At 37.2% G+C, this 19,130-nt stretch overlaps 1 protein-coding gene across 6 annotated transcripts in view; it reads left to right on the top strand.

The window, feature by feature from the left end:
• PTPRF (protein tyrosine phosphatase receptor type F) overlaps nucleotides 1–19,130 on the top strand; it is a 513,056-nt gene that overhangs the window by 200,087 nt on the left and 293,839 nt on the right. For all 6 annotated transcript variants that reach the window (XM_088153593.1, XM_088153590.1, XM_088153592.1 and 3 more), the window contains one exon: nucleotides 2,888–3,025. In XM_088153593.1, the coding sequence (XP_088009719.1) occupies nucleotides 2,944–3,025 (82 nt within the window). In that variant the 5' untranslated portion in view covers nucleotides 2,888–2,943. The remainder of the gene's footprint in view (nucleotides 1–2,887; nucleotides 3,026–19,130) is intronic.

The following is a 19,130-nucleotide window of genomic DNA, read 5'->3' as shown; positions in this document are numbered from 1 at the left end:
TATTATGCTATAGTTTTCCAAATAAAACAAGACTAAGGAAGACAAGATTAATAATGTGTGTTTGAGATTTAGTGAAGAGGAATTGTTTGGTAATAACTGAATGGTTATAATATCTATTCCAGGTAGAATTCTTACAGAGAATAAAAGCCAGGCCTGATTTGTATATCAAATACAGCGTTAATATAGCTAATAAACTCTGCAAGTGTTAAAAAGACTAATGTAGTCGATATACAGAATGACATGCATACATGTCACTATTGCCACAGCAATTCTCTTACTGTCTTCCTCTAATTATACTTTCTAAGGCAATGATTTTGCTTTCTTTCCTCTAATATTGCCATACTGATCTATAGAATATTCTGTTAGGGTACTTCTCCCATCCATCAATGTGTAAACGTTGTCATAAACTATGCACACTTTTTTTTCCTTGGTGTTGTATCAAAAGGTGATTGACATCCACTAGTTTCACAATCACTTGGCCAACTTATGCCCCTTCACATAGTCAGAATTTAATTAACCTAGTGAGTCAGCTTATTCTTAGGGGAATAAAGGCAATGACAAATCACGTGCATTATCATGCCAAGGAAACTGAAGGCAACTTCATTCATCTAGTCCACATTTTGTTTTTCAAATTAAAACAACATAAGTACTATAAGCTATGTACTTTACCTTTGTAGCCTGTTCCTTCCATTTTCTTTTTGATATTAGATTTAGCTTTTCTATCTGCTGCTCAGTTGAGTAACCTACTTGCTGGACCATTTGAGGAGATGTTTCAAGTCTTCATATTAGTGTTCTGAATCTGCAGCTTCTCATAGGTTTTGAAATATGACTTCCATCATCCCCTGATTGGCTGGGTGATTATTTTGTAGAAAAACTGAATGGAACTGGGCTATGGAAGGCTGCTTTTAGAGATTCCCATAAGGTTGATTACTAGGCAAGCACATTCATTCATTCGTTTATTCATTCATCAATTTTTATGCTGTCGCAATAATTTGTGTAATTCTAGGCATAAATAGTAAATGCTATTTCTCATGCTTTGTTTGAATAATCAAATTCTTTTTGCATATTTCTACTACTTTCATTTTTGTGAGTTTTTTAAAATGATTCTGAGGTTGGGAAAGGCACAACTCTCCAATCTGTCCAGTTGGGTTTCTTTTAGAAAAGAGATGTCAGAATTTCAAACAAACTTGTGCACATTTTTTTTCTTTGTGATTTAATACCTTGTTAGCTATGATAGTGCCCTTAATACATTTAGGAGAGTTAGTTCTAATTGATGCTATATTTTTAATTTGTACAGTTTTGCATACTGAGTAATCCTGAAGAACTGAAAGCAGAATGAAAACTCGACACTGAGATAGAACATATGATTCCATTAGAGTTTGACATTTTAAATGTTCCTGGGACATTTCACTTTTTTTTGGAAGATATATTACTTAATATACTACTTTAGCCAGTGATCTATCTAGCCCAGTATTGTTGATGCTGAATGGCAAGGGATCCATCCTACCATTGATGCGTGGCTCCCAAAAGATTACATGAATGGGAATGTGGCCTTAAGATTTCTTAGACCAGTTTTAGTAGAATTTCTTTCTCTTAACCAAAATGGGAATTTTTACCAATAGTGGAGGCAGAGTATAGTTTCTCTTATGTGTAGGGACTTACCATATCTTGAAAAAAAACTTCGATTGTATAAGGCAGGATCTTTTAAAAGTTATTTTAAATCAAACTTAGCACAAGAAAGAAAGTGCCAGAATATTTGTGAGGCATGCATGATAGTCTTCAATCTTAGCTCCACTGACTAATTTGGTGGAGGGGAAATTTTAATCTGCTATTAAAGCTTTAGTTGATGGGTCTCCAAATTAAATTGAATAAAACTCATACTCCTAGAGCTCACATAGAAAGCAATAAATGGTGTTTGAGAGAGCAGAACTATGAAATGACATTTAGATAACATGCAGTTCATCGAGTTTTTTAGTAGACTTTATAGCCATCTTGATGCTGAAAGAAAATCATAAATCTGTTTAGCTTAAGATCAAAATTGAATTTATTTTCTGAGGGTGTCATAAAATATGGGAAATATTTGATATTTCAGATGTACTGAATAGTTATCGCTGAAGATCAGATTGTCAACTCTGCAATATTTGGTTATTATCTGGAGAAAGACATTGCTAGTAGATACTTTAGCTGAGTATACATGAGAGAACCATATTTAACAACTGTATATATGATCTAGTTATTGTGATTAGACCCTCTTTCATCTTTAAAATAATTAATAAGGGAAATAAGGTGACTTTCCAGAGCTGAGCCTTGTGGGTATGAGTTTGTACTTTTCACCATATTATTTGACTGATTTTCAATTCTCTCAAAACCATTTGTCTTGTAGGAGAAAACTGGATATACATATATTTTTCTCAATGAAGCAAATGACAGTAGGAAGCAGTACATTGAACAAGAGTAACTTGTGTCCATCATTTGCTTTGGTTCCAGTCTAATTCTTTGTCATTTCTTTTCATATCATTGTTCTATTAATTAAAAAATGTGTTAGTTGACCCTGTTCCAGAACTACTTGTAAATACTTATCTCCATTCACTTTGAGAAGTAGCATGGATACCTTCATTCCTGCTACCTATATAAGAAAACATATCATCTGAAAAGGTCTGTAAGAATTATTTGTTTATACATATAAAAGCCAATGGTTGTGAACTGCAGTACTTGCCATGAAATAAAGTAGTGTAACACAGAGCTACAGTAAGCAGTCAAGATTTGTAGTTTGCATGAGTGCTATGGAACGAGGCATCTGCTCATTGGAATGGGAAATGCAGCCTGCTTTTCAAATGTGTTTGGAGTTGTTTGAGGTCTGATTCATTTGTTTTTTCTTTGATTGCAGGAATAAATTTGCACCTGTGACACTGGATGTATTGACCACTTTCTCTGCTTTGGAATATGAAGCCTAACTTCAGCATCTCAACATTTGTTGTGGTAGCAGCTATTCTGTGCTGCTTGATGTCATCAACAGAGGCAGATAGTGAGTAACTTTCTGATGGGAATATTTTATGATTAGGATCATTGTCAGAGATTTTATCATAAAAAGTTTACCTTTCAAATGGTAGAATGAATTTTTAGTTAGTTTTTCAGGATGTATGGTGCTGGCAAACAAATAATAAAATTACCATAAGTGTATTGAATTCCTTCATTGTCTTCCATTACTAAATTTCGGTTCAATGTGTGTGGACACCAGGACAATTCTTGATTCCATATTTTGTCCAATATCCTGTTCTTGTTTGAAAGGACAAAGCTGTTGCCTTGTTATCTCCAATCCTTTAATGTTAACGTTGTTTCCTTTTTTTTAATGTTATAAATTTCTCACATTTCCTCAAGTTAAAAAGAGCCCTAATCATTTTAGTCCCTCTCAACTTATAGAGTGTTCTTGTCTTTTATATAGTTATTTGCATACACCCGTACACTCCCACTTAGGATTCACTGAATTTGATGGAAAGGAAAGGAAAAAAAATGTTTTTTTAAGGTCAGCTACAGTATAGAAATCTTTATACCATGAACTTGAATAGCATTTTCATATCTTATTTTGTTTTCTGCTATTTTTATTCTGAGAGCCACTGTGTTGTAGTGGTTAAAGTGTTGCACCATGGAGATACAGATTTAGGTCCACCTTCAGTAATAGAAGCTCCCTGGGTGACTTGGGCCATTCATTCTCTCTCATCTCACAGAGTTGTTGTTCTGAAGAATGAGAGGGGACTCCTTTGTACACTAATTCAGGGGGAGCTCCTGAACAAGAGGCAGGATTTAAATCATGGATGCATGCATGCATGGATGGATAGATGGATGGATGGATGGATTCCTTCTTAATTTTAGTAACACTTCTTCCTTTTGAACAGCAATTATATATTAGAATTATCTGTTTAGGAAATTGATCATAAGCACATTCAGATCACCAACCATGGGAGTAGATGGGGTTTGTGTAGTAATGCAGGATCTATTCTTAAACATGCCACTTTCTGCACTGAATGGTGTATGGATACATATACACGTATATGTACACACAAACACACACAATCCTATAAATACAGTTCAATTACCATTCAGTGTTTGAATAACTAAGGAGAATCTACATGCTCATTAAGAGTAGGGAAGGCTTTGAGACTGTTGGCAGGATCTGAGAAAGGGTGGGGATTGCGCTGATTTTCAGATTTTTTTATAATGGCAAGAATTGCATGCGATAGCTTGGTCTCACAAGATGCTGTGGAATTTTAGCCCTAGATCCACGCCAGTCACTAAGAATTGTATTCATTATATTGGTCTAATTGTTGACAGTACTGCTGTATAGTCAATAATCCTTTATTAAACTGAATAGTATACTGGAAATTTAACTACGGTCCTCCTACTTCCACTGATATGAATCTGATAAGATTCTACACATTCTGTGATGTACAACAAATATAAAGACCTGCATCTGATTAGGAAAAATGAAAAGGTACAAGATTGGAGAATTTCTGCTTGGTAGCAATGCATGTGACATGGATCTAGGACTAGCTGATAACCAGATGAACATGAACAGGCAGTGTCATGCAGCAGCTAGAAAGACCAATCCAGTCTTCACCCATATAACAGAACAATTGCATCCAGATCATGAGAAGTAATAGTTACTTTGTATTCTCTGCTAGATAGATTCTAGTTGGAGTACTGTCTCCAGTTCTGAGCATTGCAGTTTCAATAGACATAAAGAAGCTGGAGTAGTCTTACAGAAGAGTTACTAAGATCATAAAGGATTTGGAAACCAAACCTTATGAAGAACAACTGAATTGATGGAATTGGGTATATTCAGCTTTCCAAAGAGAACTCTGTAGTCCAGCCTTTCTCAACCTTTTGACCCTGGAGGAACCCTATTTTTCAGGCCTCAGGGAACCCCTGCACATTCAGGCTCAAATATAGGCCTGAAGTTACAAATTTATTCTATTCGTTTCATGCCTAGGCCTGTATATGTACATTAACAGTGTTCTTAAACGAACAATTAGTTTATTATTTTACATGCTGACATGATTACTTTCTCACCAAAAGCATGACTTTTCTTTTGCTATGTAATAAGTTCAGTGACTAAATAACTTGCTTCTTGGGCTTTTTTACTGTTATTTTATTAACAAAAGCTTTACTGTGTGTGTTCTGTGATTCCAGTAGTTGTTTAAAATAATCAGAACATTTGCTTGTCGTATGGCTGTGATTTGTAGTTAAGTGTCTTTTTAATTTTGCTGGCGCCATTGCTGCATTTGTAAGTTGTTTGCCACAGATGAGGCACAGTGGAATAAGACATCTTGGATCACCAGTCCATGTAAAACCCATTGATAAATAGCTTTCATTGTAAAGACAGACCTTTTTTGTGAGTCCTTTGATGTACCAGTGCAGGGAAATGTCTGAGAAGATTTAAATTCTTCATTATCATTATCATCATTAAACTTATAAGTATTGTCTGTTCTAGAATCCTCCTCTTCTCTTTCACACCTCCTCTTCAAAAATTGCCACATTGGACCCTCAGACATGACTGAATAAACATGTATGAAATTTATTTAAAATAATGGGATAAAATGACTACAGGAAAACTGCAGGGAAAAGATGCGGGAGGGGGAGACTGATGTCACAGACTAAGTTGGACAAGTCCATTAATTTCTTGAAAAATGCACTTCTCTCTCCCTTCCTGCAATATATTCCCCCCTTCCTGCAATACAGCATTATTTTATCAACAGTCTCCCCTATCTCTCATCAAAAATTAAGAATGAATTCAACCAAATAAACATAGTCCTACTGCACACTACCAGAGATCTCAGAAAGTGTTGTAACTAGATTTTTGTTTGGTCTCTGCTCATCACTATGAGAGCACATTGCCCAAATTTGAAATAATTTTTTAAATAAATCATGATCTCCCAGGGAACCCCTAATGACCTCACAGAACCCTAGGATTCCACAGAATCCTGCTTGAGAAACCCTGCTGTAGTCTATAAATATATATAAAGCTATCAGATACAAGAAGAAGCAGAGTCTGTTGAAACTAAGAGCAGATAAGGACCAACGGGATGTAATGAAAAGAACTGAGATTTAATTTTAATATAAGGAAGAATATCCTCGTGATTAGAATTGTTTAGTAATGGAACATTCTGCCTAGAACAGTACTAGTCCCACTCTAGCAGGGGGTGGGAGCTTGATGACTGTCTGTTACTCGTTTAGAAATGACTATTAGAATAGGGGGATGGATAAGATGAACGATAAAGTCACCTTAAACTCATACATGCTGTGACACTGTGATTCTATGACATTCACAAACTAATATTCACTCGCCCGCCACCCCCTCAAAAAACCCTTGAAAGATAGAGAGACGCCCCTAGTGGGAACCAGGAAGCTCACTCCAAAGCTTTAGGGCTACCATTGGAAGCACTTCACTTCATTGACTTCCTGCTGTAATTGAAAGGAGCATATTCTCTCATCTGTTCTTAAAGTACAGAGGGAGATACGTTATGAAAGACATGAAGATACCAGTTTGTGATAGGAAAGGAACCAGGTCCAGGAGCCAGTATAATTACTCCAAAATTTGTTGGATATAGTATTAGAAAAGGAGTTGTAGCATTCTAGTCTCCTTTAGATGTGCTGCTTCCAGAATTCTCAGGAAAATCCAGGAATTGTAATCCTAACACAACCTGGGAGTGAATGAAAATGGCAGCATCTTTAGGCAGTTTAAACAAATGTAGGTTTCTCACCAACTCTTTTGCTGTCTTGATTGGATTTATCTTAATTATTTTGGCCTACATGCACAGGCTGCTCCCAGCAAATCTAGTTTTTCAACCTACCGACTTTATATTAGTCATGTCCTTGGACATTTCCTCTTTTCCACTATATTAATTATGCATATGCTCTCTTTTTCCTACCACAAATAGAAGTAAAATTATTTAGGATTTTGCTCAGTCTAGAGCTAGAGAATATATGCTTGCTGCCTAAAAAGAGAGCGTAGGGAAAAAGAGATACAGAGGGGGGATGAAATTCCTCTTCTTCCCCAGCCTCAAGAAGCAGTTGTTTATGGTTGCTGATTCCTGCATGGTTCAATCTTTTGGCAATTCATATCCTTTCCCCCATAATTTAGTTTCAGGAGTCACATTTACATTATTCCAATTACATTATTCAGTTAAGCCTGGGCCAAACAGGGTCATATGTAGCAGCTGAACCCCCTTATGGCTCCCTGGAACCACTGGCCTTAACTACTTAATTGGCAGCATTGGTTCTTGCTATTTTGAGGTGAGACACATTCTGTAGCATAAATACTAAAATAGATGTAATATAATTTAAAAAAAAACCCCTCAGAACTTCCCCCAAACCAAGGAAAAAACAGAACATAGAAAAAACTAGGTTCTCTATTCTCTCAGTTCTATGTGGCAGTATTTGAGCTGATAAAGTGAATTAGTTAATTTTCTCATATTATATAACTAAACATGTCCTTTTTCCCCTTATTGTTTTATCTGAGCTTTTTCATAATATGTGATATGCTTTCCTGCTCTTGTGTATATGCTGGTGTTGGTGTTTTTCTTTCAACCCCAGTATTTGCGTTCCTGTTCACTTTACAAAAGCGAACTGCCCAAATTCCAAGGATGTGGGGCTCATTTATGATAGTGCCTATACATAAAAAACCAGTCATGATTTATCTGCCAATTATTGACCCATAAGTCTTTTAAACATAATTAGCACATTTTTATATTAAACATCTTTATAACAAACTTGCAGATTGGGTCAGGACAGGATATATATATGCCAATGAGCAGGAAAATTTTAGAACCAGCCTTTGATTATAGATAACATACTAATTTTATAGCATTTAGTGAAAAAATACACTGCCAAAGCTGGTCAGTTTACATTCCAGTTCCAAAGAAGGGCAATGCCAAAGAATGCTCAAACTATCTCACAATTGCACTCATTTCACATGCTAGTAAGGTTATGCTCAAAATCCTACAAGCTAGGCTTCAGCAGTACATGAACCGAGAACTACTGGATGTACAAGCTGGGTTTCGAAGAGGCAGAGGAACTAGAGATCAAATTGCCAACATTGGTTGGATCATGGAGAAAGCACGAGAGTTCCAGAAAAACATCTACTTCTGCTTCATTGACTATGCAAAAGCCTTTGACTGTGTGGATCACAACAAACTGTGGCAAATCCTGAAAGAGATGAGGGTACCAGACCACCTTACCTGTCTCCTGATAAATCTGTATGTGGGCCAAGAAGCAACAGTTAGAACTGGTCATGGAAGAACTGATTGGTTAAAAATAGGGAAAGGAGTACGACAAGGCTGTATACTGTCACCCTGCTTATTTAACTTATGTCCAGAGTACATCATGAGAAATGCCAGGCTGGAAGAATCACAAGCTGGAATTAAGATTTCAGGGAGAAACATCAATAACCTCAGATATGCAGACAATACCACCCTAATGGCAGAAAGTGAAGAAGAACTAAAGAGTCTCTTGATGAGGGTGAAAGAGGAGAGTGCGAAAGCTGGCTTGAAATTCAACATTAAAAAAACTAAGATCATGGCATCTGGACCCATCACTTCCTGCCAAATAGAAGGGGTAGAAATGGAAGCAGTAACAGACTTCATTTATTTGAGCTCCAAGATCATCGCAGACAGAGACTGCAGCCATGAAATTAAAAGACGCTTGCTCCTTGGGAGGAAAGCTATGGCAAACCTAGACAGCATATTAAAAAGCAGAGACATCACCTTGCTGACAAAGATCCGCATAGTCAAAGCTATGGTTTTTCCAGTAGTAATGTATGGCTGTGAGAGCTGAACCATAAAGAAGGCTGAGCGCCGAAGAATTGATGCCTTTGAACTGTGGTCCTGGAGAAGACTCTTAAGAGTCCCTTGGACTGCTAGGAGGTCAAACCAGTCAATCTTAAAGGAAATGAACCCTGACTGCTCATTGGAAGGATTGATACTGAAGCTCAAGCTCAGATACTTTGGTCACCTAATACAAAGAGAGGACTCTTTGGAAAAGACCCTGATGCTGGGAAAGATTGAAGGCAAAAGGAGGAGGGGACGGCAGAGGATGAGACGGTTAGATAGCATCACTGAAGCAATGAGCATGAAACTGAGCAAACTCAGGGAGGCAGTGAAGGACAGGAAGGCCTGGCATGATGTGGTTCATGGGGTCACAAAGAGTCGGACACAACTTAATGACTGAACAACAACAAAAGCTGGATTCACACTATATGCTGCCTTGATTGAGTTTAGGTTTGTGTTTGATTGTGTCTCTAGATCAAGGATGTGGTACGCACTTAAAAATGCCCTTGTGGATAGACGCTGGCTCCTGCTGCTGACTAAATTGTATGAAAATTCTAGGTTAAAAGTTCATTGTAGTATCCCTGGAGATTACACCAGAGAAATCACTATTCATAGAGGAGTTAAGGAGGGCTGCATCCTGTCAACCTTTGTTATATAATTTGTATATTAATTCTGTAGTGATTAGGTTAAATAGCCTTGCAAACCACTCTGTAAAACTAGCCGATAAACACATTGTGATCCTTTTGGATGCGGATGATGCAGTACTGCTACCTTATACACCAGTTGGTTTAAAATGAGTTCTGTGCACTTTAGCTGAATACTGTCAAGATGAAGCATTAGAGATAAATTATTCTAAAATTAAGGTCCTGGTGTTTGCTAAATGCCCTAGACTGCATGCTTAGCAGCTGAATCGACATCAGATTGAGCAGGTTAAAATCTTTAAATATTTGGGAATAGTATTTCACTCCTCCAGTAAGCGCAGAGCCTATCAGGATTATATTGTTCAAAATGCCCCCAATCAGCTACAGCCATGTGATGATTCCAGAGGGCCACTATTTAGACCCGCTGCTGTTTCTTAGTAGAAGTTTACACAGGTTTTATTTGGGGCACATCTCAGACCATATAGCTCTTCTGCTCCTCTTGAGAGAGTACAAGCTAAATTTTTAAGGTCTGTTTTTAAAGTAGTACGAAATGTGCCTAGTGTAGTCCTTCACTATGAGGCAAGTGTGATTAGGGTGGAGACCAGCATTTTGCTGTGTGTATTTTTAGATTGGTTAATGTTCTACCCTTGGACCAGGGACCCCTAATTCTTGTGGATAATTTTGAATCAGCTTGAAGAAGATCAATTCACAAATATTATACAGTTATCCCTATCATAGAATGAATTACTGATAATGGGTTACAAAAGTGTGGTGGAAATTTAAAAGAAAATGTGTTGGATATAGAAAGGTAATTATATTTGTTGGCTCTTCCCAGTGATATGTTCTTCAGTGGCCAATCTCTTTATTTTAGACCAGCAAGTTATCTAAATCAGATAACTAATTTCAAATTTAATGGGAATAGTTAGTTCATTTTAATGCACTCCCAACAGGTGTACTTGATGAAAAGTTTAGGAATGTCACCTATTCTTCCAGACTTTGTTTTGTGGTAAAGGGGCTATGACAGATGTATTACTTTATCATTCATTGTATAAAGATGCATGGTTACGTTTTATAACCCCTTTATTAACTACATTTCCAGGTTGTATGGGTTTATTTTATGTACAATTGTTGTATGGGTTTATTTTATGTACAATTGTTGTTAGCTGACCAATATAAGTCAGTTACTTTCAGTGTGGCCAAATTTTGCTTTATTGTCTTTATAATTTGTTGCCATTAATTACCTTGATATTTAGACATGGTTGTTAATTTTATTATTTTATTTTTATCAAATTTTATTTTATAATATTTTGGGTTTTTAAAATCTTGTGTTTTAACCTTTATGCTTTTCTAAATGGAATATTAGTCATTGACTGTAATAAAGGACTGACTGGCTGCTTTTCTTTCAGAGATTATTTTCATGTAGGAAAAAAAACTACTGCCTGTTAAGTGGCTCTGAGATGTATAGAGGACAGAAAAAATGCACAGATATTTTGAATTCTGGAACCCAGAATATATTGCATACTTGCTTCTAAGAGCATACAAATTAATGAATGGCTTTGTTGCATGTGATGGATGGATTTGGACTTGAAAAGTGACTCTAAATTCCAAATGTTCCCTTATATGTCCTTACTGGTATTCATGATAACAAGGTGATATTGTTCAGAGCAAATTGGCCTGAATTACTACATTAGGGGTATAGAATGGAAGTACAATAGATCAGCTACAGTTGATAGCACTCCTGAATGTTGTGTCATGGCAACTGGACTTCTTTTCTTTAGGTTTGATATGTTTTGCTGCTTGTCCAAGCAGCTTCTTCAGTCTAGGAAGTTGGTTAGGGGGAACCCCATAAATGTCTTCCAGGGTGGCTGCTTCTCTCACTTACATGATGGTCTCATTGAAGGGACAATAGGAGAGTGATTAGTAGAGTCTTTGGGATGTGAATGTCTTACACTTAATCCCTCACTCATCCCCAAGTGGGTCGTTAAGTGGTGCCTCCCTGGTGACCTTGTGAGGTGGTCTTAATCTTCCTGGGGACTGATGAAAGAGCAGCATGAAAAATGGGAGACAAGTTGTGTCTGAGGCCTCCAGGTAAACTGCTGATTCTGGTCCTGTGTTGTTGCTCCTCCTATGCTGGGCCACCCTCTTGTGTAAAGGCTGTTTGGTTTCTCCAATGTACAGCTCTGAACACTCCTCACTGCAGTGGATTGCATATACTACATTGCTCTTCTTATGTTTCAGTGTTTGATCTTTAGGATGTACCAGGCTCTGTCTCAGTGTGTCAGTGAGTTTGAAAAACACAGGTGTGTGGTATTTCCAAATATCCGTTTTATCTTTTCTGACACACCAGCCATGTATGGAATGACAAGATTCTTCCATTGACTCTGGGTCTTAGCTCTCTCTGCAGTTTTTTTGTTGGATCTAGACGTGGATTTAATAAAGGCCCAATTTGGATACCCATAGGCCTTAAGGGCTGTCCTCAGGTGTCTGTTTTCTTTCTTTTTGGCATCTATGGAGGTGGGGATGGTTTCTGCCCTGTGATGTAATGTCCTGATGACTCCTAGTTTGTGCTGCAGTGGATGGTGGGAGTCAAACTGCAGGTATTGGTCTGTGTGTGTGTTTCCTGTAAATCCCTATTTCTAGTTTGCCACAGGTCCCAATTAGAACCTCATAATCTAGAAATGCCAGCGTGTCATCCTGGGTGTCTCCCCTGGTGAACTTGACGTTTGCGTCTTTGGTGTTTATATCATCTGTGAAGGCCTGTACCTCCTGGACTCTGATTTTAACCCAGGTGTCATCCACGTACCTTAACCAGTGGGTTGGTGCTATTCCCTGGAAAGAGCTGAGAGCTTTCTTCCCCCCTAACCAACTTTCTAGACTGAAGAAGCTGCTTGGACAAGCAGCGAAATGTATCTAACCAAAAGAAAAGTCCAGTTGCCATGACTCGCCCTCCAGATAATTCCACCTGGGTGACTGAGAATCTTCATCAACCTCCTGAATGTTGGCAATTTCATTTTTCCCTGCAGTCAGTGCAACAGCAATTCACAGGATTCACAGCAATCAAATGTACAGTTAAGTGCTGATACTATACAGACATGGACATGTGTATTTTACAGAAAAGACAAATCCCTTGAACACCTATATGCCTATTGATTTTGTGGAGAAATTGAATGATAGTGAATAGCATTAAAATGGTTACTCAAAAAGGGGAGTCAGGAGAGAGACTTATTAATGACTTCTTTCATTTATATTTTTAATTTGCATTCAGGTAATTTCCTTGTAGTTGAGAAGGTATAATTATGAACATAACCTGTATCCTTAGTTTATACACAGCCATTCCCCCTACTGCTCTGAAGTCACAGAAAAGTACCATAGGAACGTCAGACCCAATTAAGATCTGCTAAATGTTTTGTATTCCTCTGTTCTAAGACTATAGTACAGATTAGAGCTATAATTGACCTAAGTCCCTGAGCTTTGTAAGAGAATTATATGTAGAAATAGAGCATAATTGATAATGCAGCAGGATATGTATGGATCATTTGTGCTGTATGTATCTGAAAGCCCAGAGCCTTGGGTTTCTCGCTCTCAAAATCTGTTGTTGCTGCAGCAATTTTGCTGCTGCTGCTGCTGTTGCTGCTGCTCTAACTTCTGGATAAGTAGTCAGCTGGCCCTATAGTGAGGCTTTATAGATTGTTGAAATGCCATTTAGGAGTTGGTACTAAATATGGGAAAATATGGATTTTCCTCCAGTTAGGTTTACACAGTAGTCTTGAAAGTAGTCACATTTCAGTATGGGAATGGAGGGAGTTTGCTGATTACCCTGCTGTAAAAAGCATTAGGATAAGCCATATTAGTCAAACATTTCTATTAAGGTGGCATGAGACTTGCTAGTGCTAGTAAAAATAGAGGTGAGGTCTGAGCTGGTGTTTGTCTTTTTAATGCTCAGGTGTTAATTTGACCAATTAGTATTCCATTTACTTATTTATTTGCTGCAGATTGTAGAGAAAAAATACTGAATTTCTTCTGATTGCTTCTGTAAGGGTGACCCTAATGCCATTAGAGCACTTTTAGAAGTGATTCAGAATGATTGTTCTACACTTTCTCTGTCTGCTTCTTCATGTTTCTCTTCTATGTGACCTCTGTTTTCCCCCTTCTGTCAGCTTTTGACTGTGCAATGGAAAATAGCTTTCAGATTTCATTTAATGTTCATTTCAGTTGTCAAAGAAAAGATGCTTTTACCAGGCTCCTGGAATATATTTCTTACTAAAATCCCAAACATTGCTCCCCGCTTCTGAAAACCAGAAAATGAAAATAAATTCTTCCAGGGGAGGCCGTTGCACGATTCTTGTCCTTTTATTAGGCTTTGCATTTGAGGTTTGGAGCAGGGCTTCCATTAGCCAAGGGCAGGTCTGAGTGACCTACCACAGCTCCGTTTCCATGGCAGGTGAGTTTCAGATTATCTCAAACACAATTTCCAAGCCTTTGGAAGGGGTGGGGGGCAGGGATCAGAAATCACCTTGCCTGATGGAAGAACAAAAGTAGTGCTTATATAAATGGAGGTGTTAACTAATAGAGGATATGCCCAGCTACCTACATTTGACATATTGGCATTTGAGAGGAACTGTGTTTCTTCAGTGAAAGAGCAGGGATGTGCTTTCAGTAAGGGCACCTGTCCTGTCATCTGACACTTGCACTGTTGAATCTGGGATTTATATGGATGTCCCTTGCATGGTTCCTTCAGTCTTATAACTAATGGCTTCTACAACATACAGATATGTGCACTTAATTAATTCCCGCAAATGGAAACCTGTAATAAATAGCATCATTTCAAGAGATTAGAACAGCAGCTTTTCAAATCAGTGGGGCATAACCATTTCTGTTACAGGTATTGGAGTGTATGTGGCCTCCTCTTATTGAAAGTAGATTACCCTATGTGTGTGTGTGTGTAATGTCAGATGGGCATCTCTTCCTTGAAAAGTGTAAGGCCTTCACTTTATACTGCTGTGATTTTGTACCTTCCATAAACAAGCTGGTTTGGTTTTTCTTAATACTGTAGTTTGTCATTTCTGGATTCCCTTCTTCTTTGGGTTTCACAGCTGGGATCTTCTTGGTAGCCATGTGAAATGTTCTGAGACTCTCAAGCTTTTCGTCATCCAATTTTGCCTGGAGGTCAGTCAGAGTTTTAACTGGCAGAATAAAGTGACACTTGTAACTTGACACTTACGGGATTGTTGCAAGCAGCCATATTCAGAATTTGCATCTGAAGAAGAAATGTAACCCGTCTTTAAGTGTAGCTCTAGCTTTCTGTGCTGAAACAAATTACTCATTGTATTTCTGTCATTCATTGGTCTTTTCCAGTGCTTCACTAACAGTGACTGTTTACCTGAAAAGGCTCAAAAGTGACCAACACAGAGTGGCTTTTAAAGAAAAAAGCACCGCTCTTTTATCTCATTCTACTTCCTTATACTTTATCTTCCTAAATTGTTTGCATGCATACAGTTTTATTAAGATGGATGGCATTTGCTTACTAACATTTCTGAATTGCAAGTGATTAAGTGTGGCTATCAACAATCTGTTTTAGTAGCTTAAGCTTTTTTAAGATAAAGAACTGAGGCAACCATGCAGAAGAACTTACAAAGAATACTAACTTGCAAAAACAGGATGGGCTGAAGTCTTTGTGGCTTGATTAGGTAATAAAGATGTATGTCTGTGGACTACTTTATTTAGCATTCACCCTTACATTTCTGTGTAAGATTTGCATATTATAACTGCTTATTAAAATCCTTTTTCAGCCTTTTCTGTCTTGGGCCAGTCTCTGTAGCATGGAAACATTTCGTTGATGAATGTGTGATCAGACTCCTACATTCACTCCCACTTTGCAAACTTGGAAGTTCCTGTAGAAGAAAATATATATAGTTCAGGGTTGAACTGTGGAGTCCTTGGTGCTCTCTGAACTTGGTTGTTTGCTTGCAGACATTTCATTACCTGACTAGGTAACATCATCAATATACACTTGAAAGCATACAAAGGAAGTTCATTGCATCTTTTCTCTTGCTATGGAAGGCTATATCATGCCATCAGAAACAGTCAACCATTAAGTTACTACTGTCTGTTCCTCTTGATCACGTTTTTGTGAAAAAAGCATGCTAAAGTCATTGGCCTTTGTAAACTGTGATAGGGTAAAGAAGATATACTGACTGAATACTGCTGCTGAGTCACACCAGTAATATACCAGAACTGGCTTGGTATAGAAAGTCCCTAGACTATAGGTATTTTTCCCCCCAAGAATGTTCACTTTCTGCCCTTATCCCTCTCCCTGCTCTCTTTTGCTACTGAACTTTCTGATCTACTGTGATCTCTATCCAGTTATATCATAATGCTGTTCAGCATCCCCATCTCCCAAGAAGTTCTGGCCCATCCACTAGCTAAATTTATTTTCTTATTTGTCCTAAGTGTTAAGACGCATACTGAATTGGTAGGAAGTCCTTTCTTCTTGTCCTCTTTACCTCATTTCCCCCCATTTATACATCTAAGTATCTCCCAGTTCTAGTTAAAATGATCGAGTGCAACTAAGGATAAAATCATTGGCCTGAACACTGCTAAGTGGACCTTATTTATCTTTTTTGCTTCCCCCTTTTCATTTTAGGTTAGACACATAGATTCACTGGACTATTATACCATGTATGCTCTATATCCTTATTATATATTGTTTTGATTATACTATGGTAACTAATGTATATGCACTTTTTTATTTTCTTTTAAATCAGTGAATGCTGATTCTCATTTTAATGCTTTTAAAATAAACTGTTCAATTTTCCCTGCATTTTAATTCTTAATAAATAATCTGTTATACCTTTTAAAAGGCTTTTCTCTGACTCCCGAATATCAAGAAGTCCATTTTCCAATAGTACACAGTGATTTAAAGTTAAAAGAACCTTTATGTTGTTAAAGTTGAGTACACAGAATGCATGCATGCAAATCAAGCAGTACATGGTCCAACACTCTATGTACAATTCCATTAAATGCTACTAAAGTTGATGTACCCTTGTTTATGTATTCTATATAAAAGATGTAATTTCTTCCACACAAATAAAGGCTGTTTTTAGGGTTTAACATTTCTGCTCTGTTTATTGCTGAAGCTTAAGTAAAGGTTTGCCCCTTTCCTTTGTATACCAACACAATAACGTCTGTATCCTTTAAAAAGGAACACACTGATCAGTTTATTGATGAGCTAATTCCAGATTAAATCAAGATTTGTTTCAACAACAGCTTGCTGAACAAGCCAGAAAATACATCAGAGCACATTTGCACAATATATAAGACATATTGTATAAATGTAAATAAATACTGTAGTTAGCTTTAAGGTGTCATTCAGGTTTGGGCAGATGGCTACAGAGTGGTTCATTTTTTTAAGCCTTAATCATGATCTGTAGTCCTAATTTATTCTTGCCTTATTCGCCTGGCTGTTTTAACCCATGTTGTCTAAATACAGACAAATAGCTAGTACCTTGCAAGCTGCCAGGTTACTTTGTAGTCTGCATTTCTGGCTTGTTTTCTCTCTTTTTACCAGCAGTAAAGCCTTTCCAGCTTCATGGATTGCTTAGAGGCTTGGGGAAGGCGGAAACACAAGCTAGGAATAAGCTAGGAGACCACAAATGGACCATGACTTTCATTTGCACTTCATGGTAAGCCACTGTTGAATGCCGAAAAACAAACAAACAAACAAAAAACACGTTACTGCATTCAGGAAGCCAATAGCAAATCATAATTTACTATCCTAAAAGCAGTTCCTACATTATACCAGACAAACAACATTATGGCTTAGCATGATGTTGTGTACCTAATCATTATGGCATATTGGATGGAGAGAAACATACAAGGTATCTGGAAGGAGATAGCTAGAGAACATTCTGTAACAGATAAAAGAATTTACTTCCCAGCATGAGAAATTCACTGTACCAGCCATCAAAACAACTGTGATAGCCTTGGAAACTGCTAAGAGGCTAGGAATATATTGGAACTTCTGGCCACAAGAATGCCTCCTTTGCTGCTTCCTCCTCAGGGTGGTGGGCCTTGAAGAGAAAATCTATTCACATTTTGCTTTGGTGTCCCAGTTATAGATCCTTAAAATGTCCAGTAGTGGCCTGTATGTATATCACCAAGCATTTGCTGCTGAATTTCAGGTTATTTAAAAGTTTCACATTAAAAAAAAAAAGAAAGAGAAGATTTTTCTAATGGCTTTATGTACGTATGATGATACCATAAGGTCTCTGGTTCTTGTTAGACAAATGTAGCCACAGAGGGGTAAAAAGTAACCATTAGTATCCATAAATTCCTTTATCCATTCGTGTTAACCATTACTGGGATCCAATTAAATTGCTGTCCTCTTAGTTTATAGGAATGGATATTAGAGATACTCTTTGCAGTTGCCAGAGATTTAATAGACCTTGAATATAAAGATTCATTAATCTTGACTGATAGTTTACAGTATTTCTGATACATGTCATTCAGTGAGCAAAACATGGGGCGCTGAACCTTAAAATTTAAATTTAAGGAGTGTTTGAGAAGTCGTAAGTTAATTAAGGATAAAAATGAGCAAATATAATTTTAACATGTAGCTGTACATTCTTTTCATCTTACTGTTATCCCCTGTAAACAGGGGGCTTTTAGTCACAATTATTAGCCTGTCTTCAGAGTATGCATAGCTCTGGGGGGATTAATATAATGGAATATAGTAGTAATACTACTACAATACACTCAATATAAGAATTCTTGCTCTGCTGCGTTGTTGTCCAGAGGGAAGCATCATCATGTCATTTTATTTAGTGTCACCCAGGATTTATATTTTGGGTGATTCATTCATTGTGTTGACTGGAGCCACATGAGTGATTGAGTTATTGATTGTGTTTCTGACAAATAATTATTCTTGCATTGCTTAAGGTGGCTTTTGTTCTTGTTTACATTGTGAAATTTCTGTTTTCATGGATAAGCTTATATTAGGGATTTGCATGTGTTAATCACTGATGTGCTTGAGCATCACATGTAATTATGTAATTAAGCTTCCTATCTGAAAATCCTTCATATTGTAATTAACATTTGCCCATTTATTCTTGAGTTATCATTTTAAACAGGAATCTTAAGGGGAAAAAAATCCCAATCTTCTATAAGCTTCAAGTTCAAAAAGGGTTGGAATGGAGGTGGGAAATTGAAAATGTGTCCTGTAGATCTTGGTTGCGCTTTTAATCACTCGATTTCTATTCAGACTCCTATTTATTTATCAGTACCCTCTGATGTTATTCTGGTCTGCTCACCTCAGACCAGAAGTATGTCTAAAATGTCAGTATTCAGAAGCAGATTTGAGAAATGTGTTTTTTTAAATCACAGTATTATGTGTATTTGATAAAGTTGACAAGATACAATTTTATGACTTCTCTGGGCACGTACACAAACTGTTGGCCCATGAAATGCTGTCAGTGAATTCAGTCATTTACTTAAATTATTAATAATACTTCAAATGTATGAGTTTAATCAGACTGTACACATGACTGGTTTTAGCTTGGACATTTGAATAATCCAACTCTATTTTGTGTTAGGATTTTGGGATTCATTCATTTATATGTTCAGGTTGATTAATGTTAGTACATTTGTGTTTAAATTGACAAATGCAGTT

The sequence above is a fragment of the Python bivittatus genome, unplaced genomic scaffold, assembly GCF_059951505.1.
Source record: "Python bivittatus isolate LINGU-HERP-01145 unplaced genomic scaffold, Pbiv_v1 ctg000700_np1212, whole genome shotgun sequence".
Classification (NCBI taxonomy): Eukaryota; Metazoa; Chordata; class Lepidosauria; order Squamata; family Pythonidae; genus Python; species Python bivittatus.
This window is presented reverse-complemented; position numbering and strand designations above follow the sequence as displayed.